Below are 27,067 nucleotides of genomic sequence, written 5' to 3'. Positions count from 1 at the left end.
TAAGAAAAATAAACTACTGTGTTATTTCTTGCACAGCTAAGCTGTAGGTGATCCACTCACATGTCACACTGAATATCTGATAAAGAAGTCGGTGGGTACCATGAGTTGGTACCTTCCAGGGAAAAACACAATGGAATATTACTCAGCCATCAAAGGAAACGAAATTGAGTTATTTGTAGTGAGGTGGATGGACCTAGAGTCTGTCAGAGTGAAGTAAGTCAGAAAGAGAAAGACAAATACCATATGCTAACACATATATATGGAATCTAAGAAAAAAAATGTCATGAAGAACCTAGGGGTAAGACGGGAATAAAGACACAGACTTACTAGAGAATGGACTTGAGGATATGGGGAGGGGGAAGGGTAAGCTGTGACAAAGCGAGAGAGTGGCATGGACATATATACACTACCAAATGTAAAATAGATAGCTAGTGGGAAGCAGCCACATAGCACAGGGAGATCAGCTCGGTGCTTTGTGACCACCTAGAGGGGTGGGATAGGGAGGGTGGGAGGGAGACGCAAGAGGTAAGAGATATGGGAACATATGTATATGTACAACTGATTCACTTTGTTATAAAGCAGAAACTAACACCCCATTGTGAAGCAATTATACTCCAATAAAGATGTTAAAAAAAAGAAAAACATCCGAGAGAAAAAGCTGAACGAGAGGTCTGAGGGAAGGGCTTAGCAGAGGGCGAGTTTAAATACTGAATTTTAAATATTAAGTGAGTGCAAATAGATTTAAATATTTTATACACTGTAAATTCTCAAGTCAACCATTCTTACATTCAACAAATATTTACTGAGTCCTGTACAGCCCAGGGGTACAGATCAGGAGACTGGGCAAATCTAAACTCAGCTGCAGCAAATCCCAAAGTGCCCAAGTGTGGTCCTGACCTTGGCTGATACTAGGAAATACAGTAACTAAAGACCAACGATGCCCCAGAACCATGGCTTTGTGCGCTGTCTTGGGCAGCATGTGCCAGCCTGTGAGCAGCAGCCCTGCTTAGTAGTGACAGTGGCATTTGTGATCTCCAGCTGGTTTCACCAGAGCCTGGTGGGGTCGGACTGGCCATAGAGCTGCAGGTGCCCGTGTGGCCAGCGCGCCATGAAAGACCCCACCCCGGGCAGACCTCGGGCCTTCTCGCCCCGCGGTGTTTGTACACGTGCTGCTGCTGCTGTCAGAAGGCGTGTTCTGTGCGACGAGCAGTGAGGGGCCTCTCTGGGTGCACACTGTCCCCCTGCTGTGTGCTGTGTCCTCTGAGGCAAACTGAACACTCGTGGGTGGTCAACTCCGGCCCCTGTTCTAGAAGGTTCTGATACAGTGTGTAACAGCCCCTAAGGGTGCTTTGCTCTCATGGCAGTGGAGGAAAGACAGTCAACAGTAAAAGTTAAAATAATTTCTGATATCGATTATCTATAAGAAAACCCAATGCTGCAAATACTGAAAACTGCATGTATCGAGCAGAGAAATCCCACCTGATACCTAACGCTGGGCTGTGACCTGTCAGCAGCTCGGTCAAGCCGACACCCTCCTTCTCAAGATAACGTTTTAAACTCAAAAACTAAAATGCAGAGGATTAAACAATTACATCAAAATATAATCATCAAAATGTTAAAAATGTCTGTGATGTGTTCGCGTCTATTAATGCAGTACACAATGAGATCCGGCAACGGGACTAATAACTACCGTAATTTCAAAGCCTGATGAGCGTAAACGGTGTTTCAAGATCCCTGCAGGAATCGTAGGGCGACTCTGAACTGACACTCCCGCACTCTGAGTCAGACGCACTGCTAATGTGAGCGTGTTTCGTGGCATTCCTAACCCAGGGCATTGTGAGTAACAGTTAGACGTCAGAAAAAATAAAGGTCCACTTTTTATCCCAGCTCAGTTCATGTGGCCCCGAATTCCCGGATATATTAGGGACCCCCAGGGGCCCATGGATTCCAGGTTGGGGACCTCAATTCTGGAGCCCGTGGCCTCTGTGGGGAGACTGTTGCCAGCTTCCTTGTTATAGTTTCCTGCAGGGCGTCAGCTGCAGACCCACCAGGTGAGGATGGGAACCTTCTCCCTGGAACTACATGCCCTTAACCCAGCAGTCAGGATGAGCTCCGGGCCCTGCAGCTCTGTTTCTGCTGAGTCCTGGGCCCTCCCTCAGCCAGCTGACTGTCTCTTGGTTGCTTCTGATGCTGGGCCTCTCACTCCCTCCTTTATGGTGATGGAAACTGGCTTCTCTGGCTGCCACCCTCAGTTCTCTTCCTAGACCAGAATTTCACTTGCCCTCTGGCTCATGCACGCTGACAGCCCTGGTTAACGAGTCACTCATCCAATGCCAACCCAGTCCCGGCAGCGGGGACACTCTCAGGGACTCACCTGAACCGCCAAGTGGGACTTCTTTTCTCTGATGTTCCCGGGCCCCAGGGAAGGGTGTGGCCCCCAGAAGGTAGCATTTGCTGCCTTGGGTGTAAGCCTGGGCCACGCATGTCCACAGGGAGCACACTGTCCTGTAGGCCAGCTCCCTGGACGTGCCTAAAACCTGTCATGTGATTGTTGGTAACCGCCGGCTTTCTGAAACGAACAGTGTTTTCATACTTTTAGATCTACCTGATTGATCATTTTCAAATGTAGCTTATCAACATCTGTGAAAACACCTTTCATCTTAATGAACCCTCCCCCGCTGCCCCGTCCCCCCAGCCACAAGGACAGAAGATTCTGATCCATCTCATTAAAGTCCAGGTTTTTGCCAGAGAGGGAGAAGGCCTGCTGGTGAAAATTCTCTGTGTAAATACTCTGACCATTTAAAATACAGAACCTGAAGAAATATTCTTTGGAGATACTGTATTAGTCACGTCTGTCCAGAGAAACAGACCAAGAGAATGTATCCATACATAGAGAAGGAGGTTTATTGTGAGGAATTGGCTCATGTGACTATGGGGGCTGTCAGGACCGGAGGTCTGGGGGGCCAGTCAGCCAGCTGGGAGAGACAGCTGATGGGTAAGTTCCAGTCCAAAGGCCAGCAGGCCCAAGACCCAGGAAAAGCTGATGTTTCAGTTCAGGTTCTAAGGTAGGAAAAAGCAGATTTCCTACAGTCGGGCAGGGGGAATCCTCTCCTACGCAGGGGAAGGTCAGCTTTTTGTTCTGTTCAGGCCTTCAACTGATTGGGCATGGCCCACCCACATTAGGGAGGGCAATCTGCTTCACTCAGTCTATTCACTCAAAAGCTAACTTGTCAAAGAAACACCCTCACAGAAACACCCAGAATAACGTTTGACTAAACATCCAAGCCTGGCAAGTTGACACATAAACTTAACCATCACCGGTATCACACACAGAATTTTCCACCGTTCCTCAGTTGGAAATGCCTTAGTCCTCAACCACTAGTCCAAAGCAAAAATCAACCAACCACTAGCAAACAGAATGGGAAAGACAGTGATAGCATAAGACAAACAGGTTTCAGGGAGTCTCCTCTTCCCTTTCTGAACGATGCTTCAAAGGATAATTTTTCTTAAAGGCGAATTCTCCAGAAAATAGAAATACCTAACAGGAAACCATTTTGTATAAGTCCAAATACACCACATTAAATTGTCAAAGTGTTTCTTGGAAACTATAAGCAAAGAAGAAAAATCTGAAGTTGCAAAAGTAACAAGTGCATTATACTTTTTAGTGCATTTTAAAGATAATGTATGGAAAATTATTAAGTCCAGATAATAAACTCTGTGTACATACAGGACTTTATGGACACATTTCTCTGATTTCCAGTGTTAATTCTTTTCTACCTCATCGCAAGGAAAGAAAACTAAATCCTGACAGTGAGTGATTTGATTGAAAAGCATTGCTACACACCTTCTTCCTGAGAGCAAAATTATTTTCTTTTCAAAGTTCTTAGAATATTTTGTAATTTTGTGAATTTAAATAACTTGTTTTAATTTAATGTTTTTTTAACTAACATATTTTAAGAAATAAAAGCCATAGTATCGATGCTTTCTAAACATATTTATGAGAGGATGTAAGTATACGCAAATAGTAAATATAATTTGCTACCGTGGCCTAAATGTTTTGCCATCTCATATCTCTATATCTTTAAAAGGGAAGTACATTTTATTTATTTTTTATTTTTTTGTGGCCAAGCTCACGGCTTGTGGGATCTTAGTTCCCTGACCAGGGATTGAACCCGGGCCCTCGGCAGTGAAAGCATGGAGTCCTAACCACTGGACTGCCAGGGAATTCCCAGTACATTTTAAACATAAATGAAAATTAGGATTTTTTTGTTTTAGTAAATATGTACTTTTGTTGGAACGCACCTGATGGGGGGTAGGAGGGAAGGAATGAGATGAAGAGCAAATCAGTGAAGGCTTCCTGGAGGAAATGATTCCTGGGTTGACTCTGAAAGCATAGCTAAGAATTAGGCAAAAAAAAAAAAAAAAAAAAAAAAAAATCCGAAAAAGCAAATTCTGGTCTCAGCAAATAGGATATGCCAAAGCCCAGAAGTGAGAGACTGTGAGGAGGGGTGAGTGCCAGGGGAGGGGGTGAGAGGGCAGCTGGGGGCCGGGCCGGGTCATCCAGGTCACACACTGGCTGCAGACACTGTCGCCTCGGCTCATGGAAACCACAAAACCATGGGGGTACCAGGTGGGCAGTGCTGGGCCAGGCTGAATTTTCAGAAAGTTGGGTGGAGGGTGGGTGAGAAGGCACTTAGGGGACCAGCTGGAGGGCTAAGCAGAACTCCAGGTGAGCACGGCCAGGTGCGCAGCAAAGAGGGGGGCGCAGGTGCAGGGGGTGGGCTGCCTGGGAGGCCTGAGGGGTCGGCGCCACGGAGCTTGGATCTCTGCAGGATCCTAAAATCCAGCTGAATGATTCATTCATCCATCCGTTTCTTTATGCAAGCATGAATTCATTTATTGAATCACTGATTATTCAGGGCGTAGGATGTTAAATGTTAAGTCTGACTGGTTCACTTCTCCACAAGTTAAACAGTTATTTCTTATAGTGACTGATCACTCCTGCTATCATGATGGCCCCATGGAATCCCAAAGGGTCCTGGCTCGAGGAAGGAAGGAGGGTGGGAGTTGGAGGGGACGTCATGGGGGAACAGGCTGGAGTCACGTGGCCAGAGCTTAGGAAGGTGCCAGATTGCACACAATGGAGGCTGTCTTGGGAACTGGAAATCATGATGTATGCTTCAGGGACAAGGTACTATACAAACAAACAACCAAATAAAACAAGGTTTATGGCTGTTTCCTCTGTCGTGCTTTGTATGGATTTTCCCTTCCTTGTAATGACTTCTGGAATCAGTTCTGACATATGTTGAGACAATTTCTGACCCAGAGAAAAATCAGTATAATCTAATTTTATAGAGTTTTCCTCCATGATATCAATAACCTTCTCTCCCTAGGAAAATCGGGTGAAATGCATATTTAGACAAGTAAATCTATCTGATAAATCATTTCCAGATGAGAAAGAAACCATGTGTGAAATGAAAGTAGATGTTTTCAAAGCCACTTCATTTAGTGAGAGGACCCTAATCAGTAAGTGGGTTTTTTCGTAACAAGAGAAACAGTGGGATGGAGATACGCCCATGGTTGCAGGTCCCAGGGCTGAGCAGTGGATTCTGGTCCTATTTCAGCTCCCTGGAGGTTAGATTGCAAGCGTCTGTGTCAGCTGAATCACCACCGCCTTGAAGGGTTGAGGGAAAAACCAGTGAACTCAAGCCCCCCAAACAAGCAAAACATTTACTAGCAGCATGAACCTGGCAAGGTTGAAAATAGAATGCCTAGCATCAGAAAATCTACAAACAACAAATGCTGGAGAGGGTGTGGAGAAAAGGGAACCCTCTTGCACTGTTGGTGGGAATGTAAATTGATACAGCCACTATGGAGAACAGTATGGAGGTTCCTTAAAAAATGAAAAATAGAGCAACCATATGACCCAGCAATCCCAGTACGGGGTATATACCCTGAGAAAACCATAATTCAAAAAGACACATGCGCCCCCAATGTTCATTGCAGCATGATTTGCAATAGCCAGGTCATGGAAGCAACCTAAATGCCCATCGACAGACGAATGGATAAAGAAGATGTGGTACATATATACAATGGAATATTACTCAGCCATAAAAAGGAACGAAATTGGGTCATTTGTAGAGACGTGGATGGACCTACAGTCTGTCATACAGAGTGAAGTAAGTCAGAAAGAGAAAAATAAATATCATATATTAACGCATATATGTGGAATCTAGAAAAATGGTACAGATGAACCAGTTTGCAAGGCGGAAATAGAGACACAGATGTAGAGAAAAAATGTATGGACACCAAGGGGGGAAAGTGGCAGGGGGATGGTGGTGGTGGGATGAATTGGGAGATTGGGATTGACATGTATACACTAATATGTATAAAATAGATAACTAATAAGAATCTGCTGTATAAAAAAATTAAAAAATGAAAATAGAATGCCTAATACATATTCTAAAGCTCTTAATGAGCCTTTCATGCATATGGTTGATATTTAATTACTATTAGAATTAATATTATTAATTAATATTAATAATTACGTATTTGTATTAATATTACATATTTGCATTCATATAGGTGAGACAACAAAAGAACACCAACTTTCCTGTTTCAAGCTCAAAAAGAAACATTTAAATAAATCTTATTCTTCAAAATAATCACTGGGAATGTCTTTGAAAATAACTTTTTTGGGGAATTATTTTCAAAAGCTAATTTTAGAAGTATAAAAGAAAATCAATGTGTCAAAATAATCTCTCTCTCTCTCAACACATATGCACACTGTCAACCAAGGATAGCTCTTAAATGTTATATGATCTTCCAAGCAGTATTTTAACACAAAATCATTGAAACCCTGTTTTTGCCTCTCTGACAGGAGACTCTGAATCTAACTGGAAGTTCAGCGTTAATAGAAAGTGGGCATGTACATCCTGCTCAGTTGGATGCTTTTGTTTTTCTACATTTTTCCAGACAGTTTCTCATTTCTTTGGTATTTTTCACAGTCTTATTAAGTAGACTATTGTTGCATGCCATCTCAATTCTATTTAGGAAAGAAATATAAATACTCAGTTTACAATGCTTAGAGTAAAACAGGGGAAGGGAGGAATTAAGGCTTCATCTGCACCTACATTTCTTCAAAAAGGCAACTTGTAATTCGATATTTCAATTATTTCAAGGCAACTCGATATTTTTCCTAAGGTTTTCCATCTCTTCTCTTATTTCCCAGACCATTCCCTAACTCTGGAAGGCACGCCTGCTCTCTGGCTCTACCACAGTCTTCAGGAAACTGTGACTCCATAACTAGGCCAAGATCCAGGAGAAACTTTGAAGAGAAGCATTTTGGGTTTTTTTTTTTTGGTGCATACATGATGGGAATACAAAAATGTACTTGGTAAAATGATATGTACATAAATTAGAATTTTAGTCTGAGTTCTGCACTGGTTCTTGTATTTTCTCTATGAAACCTGTTTTATTTTTATTCTCCCTGGAATCACAGCTCTGTAAACAATAAAGTCATTTCCCACTAGGTAATTATTGTTTCAAAGCATTTCTGAAGACCAGGAGAGTGCTTAATTGTCACTTGCTCGTAGGAGACACTCAGCGAATATGGGTGACTACATCAGTAATTACCCCTTAAGTGTGTTTTTATAAACTGCAAGGACTGTAAGCCTCGTTACTTCCCTGAGTTTGCTCATTTTCCACATTTTTTCCCACCCCTATGAGGGGCGGTCCCCAACTTCACGGACAACAGGGTCCCCAAGGGGTGCAGTCCTGCCGCCCGCAAGCCCCTGACGGCCGCCCCTGCAGCCCCGTGTGGCTCCCGCGGGGCCGGGCTTCCAGAACAGCACCCACGGTGACTCCCGGCGTTTCTTCAGAAGGCCCTGGGCTCAGTCGTTGGAGGGCATCACCACCTCCACCCTGGGCCACAGGACAACATAAAAAGATCACCGAGGCCCACAGCGCTCTGCTCACTAATCCTCAGGCTGACCTAATCAGTTACTCAGAGCTACCGCTTCTCTTGGACACCACGGAGAACCGAGAATCTGAAAAGCTAACCTGCCCAAGGTCTTAGAGGGATGATGGAGCGGGTTGGAATCTGGTTCGCCTTGCGTCCCACCTACAGGTGCTGCGTGGGGCAGCAGAGGTTTACAGCAGCGGCCTGAGGCCTGCAACTTGTAATTACACGCAGTCGCCCCAAAGTCGCGCTCACTGTCTTGGCTTCAGACACAGCCAGCTCCGTCCATGGCGTGGTGACGCGGGCCCTCCCCCACTCTGGTCCCCAGTGCTGTCACCTGAGCCAGCTTCTCTCCAGTCCTTCCCAGAACTGTCCCTGTTCCCCCTACCCCACACGACCGCAGGTCCAGATCTCACACTCCTCGCATTGCTGCTTGTGCCTGAGCTGCTTGGCTTGGCCTTTCTATGCGGCTCGGCGACTTCGATGCTGGCTGTTTCAGGGGTGTCCCCAGGCCGTGCTTATTCACTGTGTTGTATAAATAACCATAGTGCAGCGATATTTAGTTTAGGTGGTAAATTTTCAAAGGGGTGGATGTGGTTTTCCCTAAGAACTGAAGGAAACTGTGACCTTGAACCTGCACAGCCCCGAGAAGATGAGTGAATTTACATGAACAATCCATTTGCTCTGTGGCACTGAATCGTGGTTATGGATCTGCTCACCAGGCCACAGAGACTCAGGCTGGACCCGCGCTGAAGGACCCTAGGAGTCATCGCACGTCAGCTGAGGCTTTCCTGCAATCTGTTCATCTTTGGTATTTGAAACACAATCACCTTCCAAATTTTCCTATATAAAACTTTATGAAGACTCTCCTTGAGTATTGTACAGTACCTTGACAAGCAACAGATTTCATCCTAAGAAGAAGAAAGGTTATCTATGAAAGAAATGTTTCAAAACACCATTGCAAACAGGACCATGTCACAAGCGTAACTGGGAAGTGTCCAAACATTTGGAGGGTAACTTACACCCACTCCTTGCAGGACAGAGGTGGCACATGCTTGTACGTGCCCCCGTAAGGTCAGAGGGTGTCCCTTACCTGCCGTGGGTCTGGCAGTTGAGCTGATGTCAGAGGGAATCACCATGGGGATACGTTCATCGTCTTGGGAGTAACCAGCTTGAATGGCTCGCAGGTAACTGTGACTCCGTGTGCGGAAGCCTCCCGGGAGGTCCAGGGCATCCATGGCCTGAGACTCCACTTCACTGAAGACGGATTCACACACCGACTCGAGCTGCCCATTGAGGTCCGCCTCGCTCATCTGGAAAGACCGACAGCCCGGGTGATGGCGAGACCCAGCCAAGGTCATCACGGCCACGTCGCAAAAGAAAAGAGAGCACAGGTCACCCCCACCTTCACTTACCATCTTCCGTTTTCAGCATAATTAATTTGAAATCAGCATTGGGAATCGCTACGCTTGGGAAACAGCTTATTGTGTTATTTCTTACAAACACTAAGGAACACCGCCAACTCCCAAGATGTCCTTGAAAGCCCGTGGACCCCGAGGCGGAACTTTAAAGGATGGCTGGCAGTTATTACCAGTGCAAGAGAGACGGGGAGCTTAAGGGTTTCGCACGCTGTTCAGAATATTAGTCTTTCCTCTTTCTCCATTTCCAGGTGATGCCTTCGCGTCCTGGACTGTTTACAGCTCAGACAACCCCAGGCGTGGAGGCTGTACCCGCGAGACTCATGGAAACGGCTCAAGCTGATCTCACTCTGCTTCCTCTCAGCGTCCTGGAAACTAGCGCCCAGCTCGGTAACACGCTCACATCCTTGTCCCAGGACAGCAGCACAGGCCCGTGTCCGGGACGGTGCTGCTGGGTACACACAGCATGGGAACCACCTAAACTCCGGCGATGCTGTTTCCCTCCTTCAGTCTGGGATGGTAGTGCCTGCGCTTTGTTTGATGGTTCCGCAGGTCAAGTCATTATTTTCAAGCCTGAGCTTTAATTTCCAGGTAGAGAGCCACCCTGGGAACCTAAACGTTCTAACTGTATTTAAAAAAGAAATGATCAGGCTTTGGCTAGTGGAGGGGTCGTAGGAGGTGTGCACGCAGGGGCCTGACCGTCGGGTGAGCTGAGGGTCTCCGTGTGTGCAGTTGATGGCGGGACATGCCTTCTGAGGTTTCTAGGTGGTGACGCTAGTGTATTTCCCAGGAGCCCAGTCTGGAGGTTTTAAATGGAAACCCAATAAAGTGACACAGAGCGCTAAGGCAAGGTTACAGAGCACGGGGTCAGGGAGGGATGGGAATTTTAAGAACGAAAAGCCCCAGTTGGGCAGGTGATGTGCAGCTGCTCCCAGGCCCAGGGTTCGTGGGCAGAGCCGGGGGTGGGCCTGGGGGGCTGGTGTTTGCCCCGTGGTTGGAGGGGACTTGGATGAACGGCCCCGCCCTCACTGCTCCTGTATTTAGGGCCCACCCCCCGGGGGGCACCGTACATGTTAACACGGAAGCGTGTGTGGGGATGCTTGCGGTGACCCTGACACGGGAGGGCTAAGGCTCTGGAGTACATGGGTAGGTGTGAGTGGAATCAGGGCTCAGGCAGAGGCCACAGACGGGGCTCACGGAAGGGCCTGGAAACCTGGGCTGGTCTCCCTGCGCAGGCAGGCTCTGCCCTCCGACCCCGTCTGCTCCCCAGCACCCAGTCACTCCTCCCAGCTGTGTCCTTACAGCTGCCACGACCTGGTCACTGTCTCAGCCCAGCACGTCTAATAGTCATTCATCCCACTGCTTGAAATGTCACCCACAACTTCCGGAACACCCCCGGTTATGTTGACAGGTAAATAAAAAAGTATTGTTTTAAACACCAAATTAATCCTTTCCCTCTAATTGTTCACAGAGTAAAAGCAGGTAAAAGAATCAGATTTCCCCTTCAATAGGGAAGACACCTTCTGCCCACCTCTAACTGCAGACTTGGCTATGGGTCCTGGCTTCTACCTGAGATGCTTTACCTGGCTCCCCGGCTTCTACCTGAGATGCTTTACCTGGCTCCCCGGCTTCTACCTGAGATGCTTTACCTGGCTCCCCGGCTTCTACCTGAGATGCTTTACCTGGCTCCCCGGCTTCTACCTGAGATGCTTTACCTGGCTCCCCGGCTTCTACCTGAGATGCTTTACCTGATTCCCCGGCTTCTACCTGAGATGCTTTACCTGGCTCCCCTGCTTCTACCTGAGATGCTTTACCTGATTCCCCGGCTTCTACCTGAGATTATTCAGGAGCTAGAATAATGGCTCCTTTCCTTTCACTGGACAAATCCCAGTGAGAACAGCCCATGGAGGAAGGTGCTGAGGGGAATTTAAAGGCGGGACTGCTGGCCCGAAGCCCAGGGTAAGAACGAGAAACTTCAGGTTGTTCAGTCAGAAAAGACCAGAGAAAAATTAATGGGCGACTGCATCATCCGAATGGTTTGAGGGTGTCTGACGTTGGAAAGAGACACACAAATTCAGGGCAAAGACAAAATGACACCCCACCATGATCGCCCTGGGTGCCTAGTGAGGGAAACGCATCTGAAACACTCGCACTGGTCTGAAATATGACATTTTCTGGAGTACAAATTCCTTTCAATCTAAGTTTTCCCTTATGTGGAATTATATCAAAAAGTCGCAGATTGTTTTATGTCATTTATGTCAAAGATCCACGTTAGACAACCTGAAAAAGCCAGAAACTGAGTGATGCTGCGAGCGTCCACCAGCTCCAGGACGCAGGATTTCGGTGGATCCCTCCCTTTCTGCAAACCCGCCTGCGCCCAGGAGCTTCTCCACCGGGAAGAGACACTATCAAGCTTGCACGTGCATTTCACAAATGAGGGATGGACATTTCCGTGAGGACCATTCGGCCAGTGCTTCCAGCTACAAAACTGATCAGTGAGGTTCTAGAAATGAAGGGGACATTCATTTCACCCAAACAAGTAGTTGAGAAGGATCTCAAACTGGTCTGGACAGGAACTGAAATGACCTGTCCTCTGAGAGCTGATTTGTTCACTAGCTTGAGGGACATTTGGAAAAGTGGGTGTTTTGCTTGGCAACTCAAACCACAGTTCAGGCCCACTGGAAATATCCCAGGAGGACGTTAAGCCAGTGTGGTTGGTAAGTAACCAGTGTGGGCTGAAGTAACCAACTTCTTCTGTGAACTATAAACGCAGAAAAGCACTTAGAAAGTGCTTCTGGAGAATGTGGGCACCGAGAAACCAAAGAAGAGAACATTGGGAAGATGGTGAGAAAGGTGACTGTCCCGTTGGTAGCAGAGAGGTCGACATACAGCTGGGGGCGGGCCGCTCGGGCATCAGGATGGATGACAATTCCAGAGTAAGCATGACGGTGAGGGTATGGGGGCCCTGGGACGTGCACACAGCTGCTGGGGGTGAAAAATGGGGCGGCCGCTGTGACAAACCATACAGAGTTTCCTCAGAAGGTTAAAACTAGAACCCCTGTCTGATGCAGCAATGCCACCTTTGGGTCTACGTGCACAAGAACTGAAAGCAGGGACGTGAACAGACACTCGTACACCCGTGTTCACAGCCGTGTTACTCACAGTAGCCAAGAGGGGGAAGCAACCCAAGTGTCTGTTGATGGACAAACACAATGTGGTCCATTCACACAACCTTAAAAAGGAGGCAAATTCTGAAACAGGCTGCCGTATGGATGGACCTGGGGGAAAGTGAAATAAACTAGACACAGAAGGACACATACTGTATGAGTCACTCATGTGAGGTCCCTGGAGGACTCAGGTCCACAGAGACAGAAAGTAGACGATGGGGCAGGGGCTGGGGGAGGGGAAAGGGGAGTCAGTGTTTAGTGGGGACAGTGTCAGTTTGGGAAGACGAGAAACTTCTGCAGCTGATGGTGGTGTTTGCCCAATGATGTGAATGTACTTAATGCCACTGAACTGGACACTGAAGAGTGGTGAAGATGGTAAATTTTATGTTATGTATATTTTGCCATAATTAAAAAAGAAAAGGATGCATGACAGAAAGAAGCTACAACCACACCGAAACAGCTTTTCAAAGACGAGAAAGAGATAAGAGACGACGGCAGGACCTGACACGGAGGAAGGCAAACGGCCTTCCTTCAGTGAGTGAGGATGCAGGGGCCCCCCTGTCCCCGTGCGGGTCACCTGACATCCCCCCGCCCCGGCACCCGTCCTGATGTGCAACAAAGCATCCGCCGCAGCCCTGAGCCTCCCGGGTTCCTGGGAAAAGGGAGCATCGTCAGAATTATCCGAATGGTGGATGAGCAGAAACAAAGTAAACACAGAGACTGTCTAGGGACCGTGACCTCAGGAGATTCGGCCGGGCGGAGCCTTAGCACAGATGCTGCCCCAGGGGCAACAGGAGCAGCTCAGAGCCTCACTCAGGCCCTCGGCCTTGGGACCGTTTTTTTTTGTTAGCTTGTTTTTTGTTTTTTTTGCGGTACGCGGGCCTGTCACTGTTGTGGCCTCTCCCGTTGCGGAGCACAGGCTCCGGACGCGCAGGCTCAGTGGCCATGGCTCACGGGCCCAGCCGCTCCGCAGCACGTGGGATCTTCCCGGACTGGGGCACGAACCTGCGTCCCCTGCATCGGTAGGTGGACTCTCAACCACTGCGCCACCAGGGAAGCCCCTCGGGACCGTTTTGTCTTCCCGCCCAGGGAGCGGGCGTAGCTGCCCCGTCCCCAGAGCTTGCCCGCTCCCATGACAATGGCCACCTTGTGGATCCCAGGGCGAGACTGAAAATATTTCATCGCACTAGCCACACGTTGGGTCATAGGGACACTGAGAACCAGGCAGCGGCGTGTACGGAGCGGTGACTAGGATGGGAGGGGTGAGGAGGGCCGGGTCCCGTGGGGAAGAGGGAGACGGTCTGCAGGGATGCGGCGAGGCCCCCCGGCACGTCCCCCTCTTCCATCTGGGGCCTCTGTCTCGCTCAAGCAGTAAGAAGCCAAGGGGAAGGTGTGGACACACCTGCCACCTGGTCTCTTCAAAGCATAAGGGAGGCTGTGACCTTGCCAGCTTTCCTGGAGCTGAGAGGGTGTCTGTCCCCAGAAACACCAGCAAACTTGGGCAGCTGGCGCTGGGAGAGACCCTGTGTGTCCCCTCGGGGTGGGACCCAGACCCTCCACATGGGGGGCGTGACACAGGGAAGGAGGCTGCTCAGCACGGAGGGGACGGAGGCCAAGACGGCCAGCTAGTCAGCCACCCCGCCTCAGAGCAGGTGGGAGAAAGAATGACGGAGCCATAAATGCAGCCCCTGCCCCTGCCATTAATCTTATAGAGTTCCCAGGGGCGCACCCAGGCCAGGATGACTCCAGGCTGGAATGTGCGTCTGCTTGCGGCCCTCGCAGGGGCTGACTCAGGGCGGTGTGGGAGGGAGGAGGGACCCCACCTGGCTGACGCAGCTGGCCTGGCTGAGGGTGCTGACGGCCCGCATGTAGCTCTGGTTCCGGGAGCGGAATTTCGGGGAGCTGTAGTTGGCAGAGGGGTCCAGGCTGTGGACGGCAGGCCCGTCGCTGGCAGCTTGCAGGTAGCTCTGGCTACAGGAAAGACACGGAGAGAAGAGAAGAGGCTTCCATGAGCATCGCCACAGGGATCGCCCAGAGGCTGTTACCAAACTTCGTCCTGCGGTGGACACCTTTGCCTCATGTAAACATTCCTGACAGACACTCGCACAGATGCGATTTCCTCAAAAGCAGTGGGGGAGCCTATTTACAAACTTGTTTTGAAACCTGACTTTTTATGATCAGGTAGTGACATCAGGATCACTCCACATAGAATAAAAAAGTGCTGAAAGCACAGGTAACTCACACACCATAAGAGCGAACTGGGGTCAAAAAACCATGAGAGTCTCGCAAAAATCATGGTAGCTTTTAGCAACTTTACACACTCAGAAAAATAAAAGAAAAAAATCAAAGACTTGCCTTCAGTTTTAACTTATGAGAAGTTGTGCAGATCACGCAATACAGGCAGAGAGCAGACTGAAAAGTCAAATCCATGTTGTTATCATAATGATCATTTTCTCTCAAACAGCTTTAAAAATCTATTTCCTCTGGTATCCCTTCTTGTTATTTTGCAAAATGTTAAAAGTATGGGAAAACCTTGAGGGTGTCTGGCATGTAGAAGGCTCGGCTTAGCTTGCGTTTCTGACTAACTGAACTCCTTTCAGGTTTTGGTGACAGACTTTCCACAATATAGTAAGAATTCCTCTTATTTGACCCCAAACTGGAATAATGTGGACACAAATAATGAGTTTATTCTTCTTTCACATTGCAGATCACAATGGGAACATTAAATAGGATCAGTGCACAGGCCTGTGTATAAAAATGTGTATAAATATGAGGTTGCTAATTCTGACTCCATATTTGGCTGAAGAATGTTCCCTTGTTTTTCAAAGTAAATTCTTGATGTAAATTGTTTTCTCTGTGCCTTACTTCTTTAGAAATGGGGCAGAAGAGAAAAAAAAATGGGCTCAATGAAAAGTTCTGATTAAGCAGAGCCCATTTCTTATAAAGTCATTATTTTGGGTAAAATTAATAATATGTATTTTTAGATATTAATAGAATACAATTTATATAATAAATTATAATAATAATAATTTTTGTTTTAAAACCAGGTGTATAACATATTCCAGCTCCTACCTTCCTCCTCTTTACTCAAAACAAAAAAACAAAGAAAAAAAAAAGAAAAGAAAGGAAAGGGAATGGGAGAGAAGTGAGTGTGGAGCCAGCTCTGACCTTGGCTCGTAAAGGGTGCAAGCTCCTGCCCAACTCCTCGTCAGCCCCACTGCTCCGGGCCGGGGTCTGCACCAGCACGGCCACGGGTCCCTTTGCGCCTCTGTGGGCCCGCAGCTGGGAGCAGACAGATGTGCGACCACCCACAGCGCCCACGGCCGCCACGTGGGGCGCAGGCTAGCTTGGACGTGACCTCGTCAGCCTCACCTGCACCGTGTTTAGTCCAAGGTCACCTGCAGGGGCCTGAGCATCGTGGCCTCGGTGGTGTGTGTGGAGGTGTGCTGCGCGGACCCTCAGGCTCTCGGCCTCATGTTTGTTTTTGCAAAAATGAAAACTTTCTGGGTTCCCCTCTCCTTCTGTTCCCTTGAATCGCTGACCTCACACTACGATTTCTACCTGTTAGCACTTTTATCTTCCTTCCTTCCGATAGAAGAACTTTCTCTGCTGATTAACACCGCTCTTCATCATTTCAACATTCTCAAATTGAAGTTCTGAGAATCTTTAGAAGGCCTGTGTCTTCTTGATCTCTGTATCCAGATTTCCAGACCAGAGCCTGGCGCCATGAGCCGGGGGGTGACTCAGAACTACAGTAAATGCCCCTTTGGTGGTAGCTGGGTGGTACCCACACACGATTCCATGTATTTGTGATTCTACATTTCAAATACATTTTAAAAACTCCCAACCATCTCCTTATTCCAACACAGGGTAGCCTCTTAAAGAAGAGCTTCCACTATAGAAAGCTAATCAGGCTGTTTTCTTTTACAGACTCACAACAGTTAACGTTTGCTATACACTGTTATGCTGGATCCCTGTAAGCTTCTAACCTGGTACCAACCCATTCAGCGCTCGCGGGAACCCCACACAGTAGGGCCTCATCATGCAAACAGGGAGACCGAGGCGCACCTTGCCCAGGTGCCCCCGGGGTGAACTCAGAGCTAGACTCCGGGGCCAGGCAGCCTGGCTCCGAAACTCACACTTTTAGCCCCAAGACTGCAGCTGCTGAGTCACAGGAGCAGAAGGGCCCACGAGGTCTGGTCCTCTATCACCAAATGTTTTAAACAGTTAAAAAAAAGACCAACTGTGCCTCATTAGGGTTAATAGAACTTTAAACATTTTAATAGCTTGGCATCTTCTAATACTGCCCAGGAAGGCCAGCGATCCTCACAAATCACAGACCCCAGATGGATCAGGAGCTGAGATGGGGAGGAGAGTCGACGGTGGAGGGGCAGGGCTGCCGGGACCCACAGGAACTGGGGCCGGCACCCCAGGACCTGTCCCTCTCCCTCAATTCCTGACGATGGAGTTCTGCTCTTCCTCAGAAATCCGTCTTCGGGAGTTGATACCACTTTGAAGTTCCTTTGAAGCCCCTCAGTTATTCCCTCCTACTTCGACATCCCAGTTGTCAGGCATGGAAATACATCTTCATGTATAGACTTTCCGGTGGCTCAGAAATTCTTAAGAGGAAACCATAGAACGTTTTCTAAAATAACATGAAACATTTTTTTCCAGTTTTTTCCCCTTTAAAATGATGCCCACGTTAGACAGTCATATGTGTGTAAATGAGATTGGAAACCTATTTTGGAAAGCTGTAAGAGTGAAAAGGAGTCGTATAAAAGCGGTTTCCTAGTTTTCTACTTCTTCCTTTCCCTCTGCAGACTGTGTCAGAGTTGTTTGCTGGATCACAGGCTCACAAACCTCTTCTGTGACTTCGGATCCTTGTAAAAACAAATTCACGTAACAAAATACATGCCAGGCCTCTGTATTCAGCTATTCAGATCCACGTGGATATGCTTGAATATTTAGACAAAATAAACAATTCTCTTTATTTCTGTCACCTTAGAAAAACAGTAAAGGCTTTAAGTAGGTTGTATGAAGGAGAAATAAAAGAAAACATTTTCTTTTTCAAACTAAATGTGTTTATTCTAGATACAGAGGGCAACTTCACATTTTTTGTTTGTTTGTTTGTTTGTTTGTTCGTTTTTTGCGGTACGCGGGCCTCTCACCGCTGTGGCCACTCCCGTTGCAGAGCACAGGCTCCGGACGCGCAGGCCCAGCGGCCATGGCTCACGGGCCCAGCCGCTCCGCGGCACGTGGGATCCTCCAGGACCGGGGCACGAACCCCTGTCCCCTGCATCGGCAGGCAGACTCCCAACCACTGCACCACCAGGGAAGCCCCACATTTTTATAAATGGAATCTGACTGGAATGGCGTGCATCTATGACCACTGTCTTCACTGCATTACATGGAGAATGGAACATTCTAAACATCATTACATCATAGGGGTGTGAGAGAGTGTGTGTGTGTGTGTGTGTGTGTGAGAGAGAGAGAGAGATATAGATGTGTGTGTGCTATTCCTCCTACAAAATGGAAATTATTCTAATGTCTTTCAGTACACATGTCACATAAGCTTGCAATTAAGTGATTTCAGAAAATGTTTTTTTTCCAGATTATTTCCATATTTAGACTAAAAGGGTCCTTTAAGCTTTAATTGCAGTCGCAGGAGATGAAGGTGTGCCTGTGCCCTAATTACACCATGCTGGGCCGGGGTGTCTTTGGGGACAATGTCAGCGCTCAGACCCTAAAAGTGACACTGGAGGACCTGGCACTTAGGGCCTGGGTACAGCTGAGACCTTCCTGCCTCTATGGGGGCTTCTGAAATGGGTCAGGAAACAGGCTCAGAATCAGGTTCCTTCATCTGAGTTGAAGGCTGGGGGTGCTCACGGAGGAATGGCTCACGTCACGTGGCTGGAAACGCATCCGGAGAGGAGGTGGCTGACGTCCGGGTTCCGGGGTTCGTTAGGGACGAGCTGCCTGCAGCCCGGAGCCCGTGAACTTCCTATCCTCTGCCGAGGCTGCCCTCGCGTCCTGCACTTTCCCCTCGTGCCTCGCTCGACCGTTTGCACCTGCTGCTCTGGTTCTGCTCCTCTGTTGCTCACGTGTATTATTTTACTGGCCGGCACCCCCTGCGGGGAAAGGCCTTTGTACCTTCCCACTAAATTCTGCAGATTTCCTCGAGCGGGTTCCAGGAAGAGCGTCAGGCACGGAAGACAGCAAAGATAGAGGAATAACTGCCAGATAAAAACGCAGGGCACCCGGTTGAGTTTGAACTTCAGAGGAACAGCAAGTAACTCTTAATATCAGTATGTTCCAGATGTGCCCCAAATGGGATATCCTTATACTAAAAATATGCACTGTTTACCTGAAACTCAAATTTCACTGTCTTTCTTACCTCTGGCAGTGCTACAACGGAGGTGTCCTCAGGGTCATGGTGTCGGGGACGCAGACGGGAGCGTAGGTGTTCCTAATGCACAATGTCTGGGAGTTTGGTAGAAACGTCTTAGGACACACCTGGGGGAGCTGACAGGGGGGCCGCTCAGATGGGGCCCCCATTTTTCCGGGTCAGATTTTGTCCGAACAAAACATTTCAACCATTTGATTTTTTTTGAAAAGAACAAACCTAGGTGAAGTCATCAAAAGAACATAATTTTTTCTAAAATAGAAATCAAGGAATAGAAAAATAAATACCACTACATTGTTATAAATTGAGACAAACTGATAGGTGTGAAATGTGCAGATCTCATATTCAGGACTCAATGAATTCTGACAGTTTCTTTTCTGTAACCCTCACCCACACGCCCATCAGCATTCTGGGTTGTCATTCTTCTCAAGCTGAGCCATTGTGCTGAAAGTGAAGTGGTGTCTCCTTAAAGTTTACTCCTCATTTCCTGGATGACTAATGATGTGATGATTGGTTATTTGTACATCTTCTTTTGTGAAGTGACTTTTCAACTTTTTCCCCCCATTTTTAATCGCGTTATTTTTCTTTATAGTTTTGTTTTGTGGGAGCTCTTTATGTATTCTGTATTCAAATCCTTTGTCAGATACGCATTTCAAATATTTTCCTTCACTTTGTGGCCTGCCTTGTGCCCTTCTTACTGGAGCCTCTTGGTGAGAAGTTTTAAATTGTGATGGTTACACTCACTCTTCTGTCACGTTGATATATCCTGTCTTTTTGAGTTTTCCTTATCCTGAGAGATTTCACCTCCTGTGGGACAACTGGAAATGCCTGGAGATATTTTGTTGTCACAACTTGGGGGTGGGCGCTGGGCAGAGGCAGAGATGCTACCAAAACTCGATCGTGCACAGACAGTCGTCAACTGAAAAGAGTCGTCTGGCCCCAAATATCACTAGTGCTGAGGTTGAGAAACCCTGGTCTATTCGGACACCAACAGCTCTCTGTCTTAAGGGCAGATGGTCTCCAACCCACAGCAGCATCATCCATATTCTCCTCAACTGAGTGCACATTGGGCATTCATCAAAATAGGCTATATTATAAAACAAACCTTAGCAAATTTGAAAGAATAGAAATCATACAAAGTATGTTCTTGGACCAAAATAAATTAAACTAGAAATCAATAACAGAAAGATTTCTGGAAAATCCCCAAATATTTGAAAGTTAGGTCTGCAGTGACTCAATTTAGATATGAAAACAGGTTCTGAAAAGTGACCTGTTTGGTCCATCTGATTAGACTAGCCGATGTCCATGTGATGAGTATTTGTTCATCTTTATTAGCAAGGATTAAAAGATGAGAAGACTTCAAAGCTTTTGCACAGCAAAGGAAACCATAAACAAGACCAAAAGACAACCCTCAGAATGGGAGAAAATATTTGCAAATGAAGCAACTGACAAAGGATTAATCTCCAAAATTTATAAGCAGCTCAATATCAAAAAAACAAACAACCCAATCCAAAAATGGGCAGAAGACCTAAATAGACATTTCTCCAAAGAAGATATACAGACTGCCAACAAACACATGAAAAAATGCTCAACATCTTTACTCATTAGAGAAATGCAAATCAAAACTACAATGAGATATCATCTCACACCAGTCAGAATGGCCATCATCAAAAAATCTAGAAACAATAAATGCTGGAGAGGGTGTGGAGAAAAGGGAACACTCTTGCACTGCTGGTGGGAATGTGAATTGGTACAGCCACTATGGAGAACAGTTTGGAGGTTCCTTAAAAAACTACAAATAGAACTACCATATGACCCAGCAATCCCACTACTAGGCATATACCCTGAGAAAAGCACAATTCAAAAAGAGACATGTACCAAAATGTTCATTGCAGCTCTATTCACAATAGCCCGGAGATGGAAACAACCTAAGTGTCCATCATCGGATGAATGGATAAAGAAGATGTGGCACATATATACAATGGAATATTACTCAGCCATAAAAAGAAACAAAATTGAGCTATTTGTAATGAGGTGGATAGACCTAGAGTCTGTCATACAGAGTGACATAAGTCAGAAAGAGAAAGACAAATACCGTATGCTAACACATATATATGGAATCTAAGAAAAAAAATTGTCAGGAAGAACCTAGGGGTAAAACAGGAATAAAGACACAGACCTACTTGAGAATGGACTTGAGGATACGGGGAGGGGGAAGGGTAAGCTGTGACAAAGTGAGAGAGAGGCATGGACATATATACTCTACCAAACGTAAGGTAGATAGATAGTGGGAAGCAGCCGCATAGCACAGGGAGATCAGCTCGGTGCTTTGTGACCGCCTGGAGAGGTGGGATAGGGAGGGTGGGAGGGAGGGAGACGCAAGAGGGAAGGGATATGGGAACAGATGTATATGTGTAACTGATTCACTTTGTTATAAAGCAGAAACTAAAAAAAAAAAAAAAGATGAGAAGATTATCAAGACTATCTTTTGGTCAGACTATGTATTTTGGCAGAGTACGTGAAGAAGAGACTCAGCTTCTACATGAAGGAACTCTGCCTTTTCTCTGTCATGCTGAAAAGCTGATATATATAACTATGTAGGTAATATTCCTTCCCTTAACTATGCCTTTCTTGGTTTTGTATATGTTGAAAGAGATAATATCTTTTTTTTTTTTTTTTTTTTTTTTGCGGTACGCGGACCTCTCACTGCTGTGGCCTCTCCCGTTGCGGAGCACAGGCTCCAGACGTGCAGGCTCAGCGGCCATGGCTCACGGGCCCAGCCGCTCCATGGCATGTGGGATCTTCCCGGACCGGGGCACGAACCGTGTCCCCTGTATTGGCAAGGCGGACTCTCAACCAGTGCGCCACCAGGGAAGCCCAAGAGATAATATCTTTTGAGGAACACGTGTCAAGCAGGAACTTTGGCATGGATTTGGTTTCAGTTGTTTTAAGCATTAATTAAAGAAATGCCTTTATCAACCTTCCAAACTTTTTAAAAATATATGAATAAAACAGACCAAGGAGCTGGATCTCCTGCTATACTCACATGCCTGCTCTCTATCAAGTAAAGCTATCATTACTGTCTTTGACAAAGGGGTAAAAGATCAAATAAAATCTTTGTGTGAATTAGTCAGTAGGGTCTGACACATGCTAACAACGTTGCTGACTGACTAGCATAGCACCTCAGTATTACAGCACCTTAGTACAATAAATTTCAATCACTAGACAATAAAGTGTTTCAGCCAGAAAAGACAAAGACAAAACAAAACAACATCAGTCTTCTAAATTGGTTCAAAGAGGAAGTCTCAATGGAAAATTAAACCCACCTTGTACAGATAAGCAAGGGGAGGGAGAAAAGCTAGCATGAACCATGTTGTATTAGATTATAGTCAGAGACATCGGTATGAATTCATGTTCAGCTTGGTACAGATGCAGATGGGTAGACAAAGTACATAATTACAGATATAAGCGTGTATACCAGCTCTGCCTGCTAAGGAAACCAGCAGGGAGCACGGCCAGTGCCAGATCTTGGTTTCTAAACGCCATTCTCCTGAAAGGCAGCAGGGATCCTTGAAGAGACAGCTGGTTCTAGGGCCGGAAAAATCAGACAGTGTGAGTTGTCCAACTTTGTTCTTCTTTGTCAGGATTCTTTAGGCTCTTCTAAGGTCCTTTGCTTTTTTTTTTTTTTTTTTTTTTCTGGCGGTACGCGGGCCTGTCACTGCCGTGGCCTCTCCCGTTGCGGAGCACAGGCTCCGGACGCGCAGGCTCAGCGGCCATGGCTCACGGGCCCAGCCGCTCCGCGGCATGTGGGATCTTCCCGGACCGGGGCACGAACCCGTGTCCCCCACATCGGCAGGCGGGCTCCCAACCACTGCGCCACCAGGGAAGACCCGGTCCTTTGCATTTTCCCACACATTTTAGAATCTTCCTGTCTGTTTCTCTAAAAAGTGAGGCTGCTTTGAATTGCATCAGCTTTGACTGAGGTTGCATTGAAATGACACCTCAATCTGCAGAGAATTAACATCTTAGCAACATTGCAGTTTCCATCACAATTTCTCTCTCCATTTGTGTTGGTCTAATTATATGTATACATGCTACATGTATACGTGCACATCTCATACATATACAGTGAATTCACAGATAAATGTCTCAAACAGATATCTAGCACATACATAACACACTCCAGAGTGTACGCGGTTTTCTGTAGCAGAGTTAGTTCTCTGGAGCTCCTGTCTGGGGCGTTTTATTTTTACATTATGTGGTGATGGTCTTTGTCATCTGTTTGGCTCACAGACGTCTCAGTCCTTTTGTTGTTGTTTGTTTAGAGAATTCGCCACTGTGACAGGCAGAGGTGGGTTCCTCTTGCAGGACTACACACGTTAACTAGTTCCTTTCTCAGACTCCCCTGGAGCCGGGGGAAGGGCACATGACCTACGCTCCTCTGATGAGATGCATTCCCCCAGACCTGGGTGAAAGCCAGGATCACAAAGCAGAGTCCATACTAACAGCAGTATCTCGTTTACAAGGTCATGTGGCCGGGGTTCAGCCCGGGGGTGTCAAACCGAGAGGTGTTTGCACAATGGGGCTGGCAGGCACTGGCTTCACTACGGCAGTTCCCAGTGAGGCTCTTTCCCTGCTGGAGATCCTTCCTTATTTTCTCATACATGTCCTTTCTGCTTATTTAAAGAGCCCGCTGTTGAGTTTATGACCCTCTAAGCCCTCTGTGTGATGATGAAACTGTGTTTCCTGGATGCTGAGTATTCCAAGTGGCAGCTGAAGCCACACCTGGATTTTTACAGAGAACAGTGTCCCCCCAGGGTCCCTCTGGCTCCACTGAAAGGCTCCTCTGGTCCATTTTACTGAAAACACTGTTGATCCCAAGACCCTCTAAGTCACATATCTCAAAACTGGCCTTACTACCCATATTTGTATTAGAAATTGCTGAGTGTAACCAGAATAGAAGGTATCCACTTAAACCTTTGACATTCAGCATTTCTGAGGTTTATTCTTTGAAATTCAATTTGCTAGCATCTTTCACTATAATTTATTTTTCCAAAGAGACACAAAACAGAAGTCAGTATTAGTGAACTGTGTATGCAGAGTCCGTATAAACAGAGAGGAACCCAGAGGCCTGCATCATCGGTAAGGACCACAGCAGAACAACCCCTCTTAGGAGGTGTTTTTTGGTGTTAAAATGCTCTCCCCAAATATGTTTACCCAGCAAAATGAGTCATTCATCTAACACACATTTATTGGACACCAAGGACAGAAACAAGATGATTGAATACTCGCCCTTGCTCTCAAGGAGCTTGCTGGGTGGCACATAAATTTTAATAGAATTCGATTTTCCGAAGGACATATTTAAAGAGACCCAATGTCTTTCGAAAAATCCTCTTCTTCTCCATTCAAAGTGCCTTATAGTTCAACTTATGAAATGTGTTTTAAGGAAAAGGTGGCACTATTGCTCAAAGGATTATGAACTAGATTCCACTGTAAGGAAAGCAGAGATTAAAATATCAGAAAGAACGATGAGTATTAAGGAAAAGCTCCAATTATTTATCTCCCATGTTATGACACTCTATCAGCACCAATGGATGTAAATGTATCAAGGTTCATGAAAACATCTGCTCTTGTTACAAAATGATGTGCCTGTAAGCCTTCAGAGATGAAAGCATAAATGGATATAAATAAGAAAATTAAAAAGTTAAAATGAGGGACACATTTTATACAAACATATTTATATTTATACATACAGCACAATATAGTATAGAATACATTGAAAATTTACATTATGAAGTACATGAGGTTCAGTCCGTTTAAAAACAGTCTGGGAGCTCTATTTACAACAGCCAGGACATGGACGCAACCTAAGTGTCCATCAACAGAGGAACGGATAAAGAAGACGTGGCACATATATGCAATGGAATATTACTCAGCCATAAAAAGAAACCAAACTGAGTTATTTGTAGTGAGGTGGATGAATCTAAAGTCTGTCCTACAGATGAAGTAAGTCAGAAAGAGAAAAACAAATACCGTATGCTAACACATATATATGGAATCTAAAAGAAAAAAAATGGTTCTGAAGAACCTAGGGGCAGGACAGGAATAAAGACGCAGATGTAGAGAATGGACTTGAGGACACGGGGAGGGGGAAGGGTAAGCTGGGACGAAGTGAGAGAGTGGCATGGACATATATACACCACCAAATGTAAAATAGATAGCTAGTGGGAAGCAGCTGCATAGCACAGGGAGATCAGCTCAGTGCTTTGTGTCCACCTAAAGGGGTAGGATTGGGAGGGTGGGAGGGAGGGAGACGCAAGAGGGAAGGGATATGGGAACAGATGTATATGTATAACTGATTCACTTTGTTATACAGCAGAAACTAACACACCATTGTAAAGCAATTATACTCCAATAAAGATGTTAAAAAACAAAAAACAAGCAAACAAAAAAGAACAGTCTGGAAGCTCCTCAAAAGGATACATCTGATGTTCCCAAATGACCCTGCAGCTCCACCCCCAGGTATGAAAGAATGAAGATAAGCGTCCATATAAAAACTTGTGCAAGAATGTTCACAGCCGAATTATTCATAAGAGCCCCAAAGTGGAAACAACTTAAATGTTCATCAAGTGATGGATGGATAAATGGTGATGTAGCCACATGATGGAATATCATTCAGCCAGAAAAAGAGAGGAAGAACTGACACCCCCCACAAAGTGGAGGAACCTTAAAGACATGCTGAGTGAAAGAAGCTGGACACATAGGGCACACGTTGTAGGAGTCCACGTCCATGAAACATCCACAACTGGCAAACCCGCGGAGACAGAAAGCACACTGGTGGCTGTGGTTGGGGAGGGATTTGGGGAGTGACTGCCGGTGGGTGCGGGGCTCCTTCAGTGTGAAGACATGTCCTGACATTGATCACAAGGACCTCTGTGAATATACTACAAGCCACTGAATTGTAGATGCCAAGTGGATGAATCGCATGATCTATAAACTATATCTTAGTAAAGCTGTTAGGAATCAGATAAGAAAAGGACAATATTTAGTTTTCTGTCACTTGTCAATTGAAGTGAAATGTATGTTCACAAGGATGACTTGGGAGGAATTTTCCAAAGGAAGCTGAGGCCTCACTCACCAGTTCACGGTGCGTTCACGGGCCCTGGGCATCACTGAGAGGGGAGAGGAGGCCCCAAGGCCGCACAGGTGACCACAAAACGGTTTCATTGTCCTCATCTCCTTTGAGGCTGTCTATGATTCTCTGGGGAAGGGATGACAACCCACTGACTTCATGAAGGCAAGGGGATCCTTCCTGAGAGGGGACCCAGGGCTCAAAGGTCCCAGAGCAGGCGCTACAGAAAGGCGCTGCACAAAGATCGCTACCTCCAAAGCCTGCACGTGTTACTTTAGTATTATACATATATTTTAAAACATTTGCAATGCATTATTACAACTGTGTGATAAAATAATAGTTCAGAAGAATACAAAACCGTGCAACCGTTTCTCTCCAGAGCAGAGAGCTGCCAGCTTTGGCTCTGGCGCCAACACTGACCCAGGGCCTCAGAGCCGGCACAGGGCCTCATGCTTTGTTTCCTCCCTTAGATGAGAGAACTTTAAGTCACGGGGCTGGGGGTGGTCGCTGAAATGAGCAGAGTGCAAGGTCTCAGATTGCTAAATGGAAAAATCCTACCCTGAAGCAGCATCTTAGGCAAACAAGGATGGGGAAAGTTTGTAAAGCTAATGGAAAAAGTACAGTCCGGTCTCACTAGATGGTCCGATTGGTGCGATCAGGAGAAATTCTTGCCACCATCCGCTTTCTGAGCTGTGAACAAAAAGACCTCAGGAGAATATGGAAATGGCCTCCCTTCTCCTGGCTGTGATAAACCTTCTCCTCTGAAAGGACCTGCACGTCACCATCCACGTGAACGGAGACAAACGCAAAAGGAGGGCTTTCAGCTTCACCTTAACATGCGCCCCCCAACCAACCCCTGCAAAGAGGGAGGGGCTGCGGGCCGAGAAGAGCAGAGGTTTGCAGCTGGGGGACCTGGGTCCGGGGTCTGAATTTCCCTCTGTGCATCCTCGCAGTGTGAGGCTGAGTGCATCGCTAACGCGCTTGACC

At 46.6% G+C, this 27,067-nt stretch overlaps 1 protein-coding gene across 1 annotated transcript in view; it reads right to left on the bottom strand.

The window, feature by feature from the left end:
• The window catches only part of DLGAP2 (DLG associated protein 2), a gene marked incomplete at its 3' end in the record, with an annotated part of 748,047 nt that overhangs the window by 41,738 nt on the left and 679,242 nt on the right, over positions 1-27,067 (bottom strand). The window contains exons 8-9 of the mRNA XM_082608399.1: positions 14,369-14,516; positions 9,054-9,273 (exon numbers count right to left, since the gene is read on the bottom strand). Coding sequence (XP_082464525.1) covers positions 9,054-9,273; positions 14,369-14,516 — 368 coding nt within the window. The remainder of the gene's footprint in view (positions 1-9,053; positions 9,274-14,368; positions 14,517-27,067) is intronic.

Source organism: Mesoplodon mirus (genome assembly GCF_964341445.2).
Source record: "Mesoplodon mirus genome assembly, chromosome: 20".
In the NCBI taxonomy this organism is placed as follows: domain Eukaryota; kingdom Metazoa; phylum Chordata; class Mammalia; order Artiodactyla; family Ziphiidae; genus Mesoplodon; species Mesoplodon mirus.
Note: the sequence above shows the minus strand (reverse complement) of the source record. Positions and strands in the feature narration are given on the sequence as shown.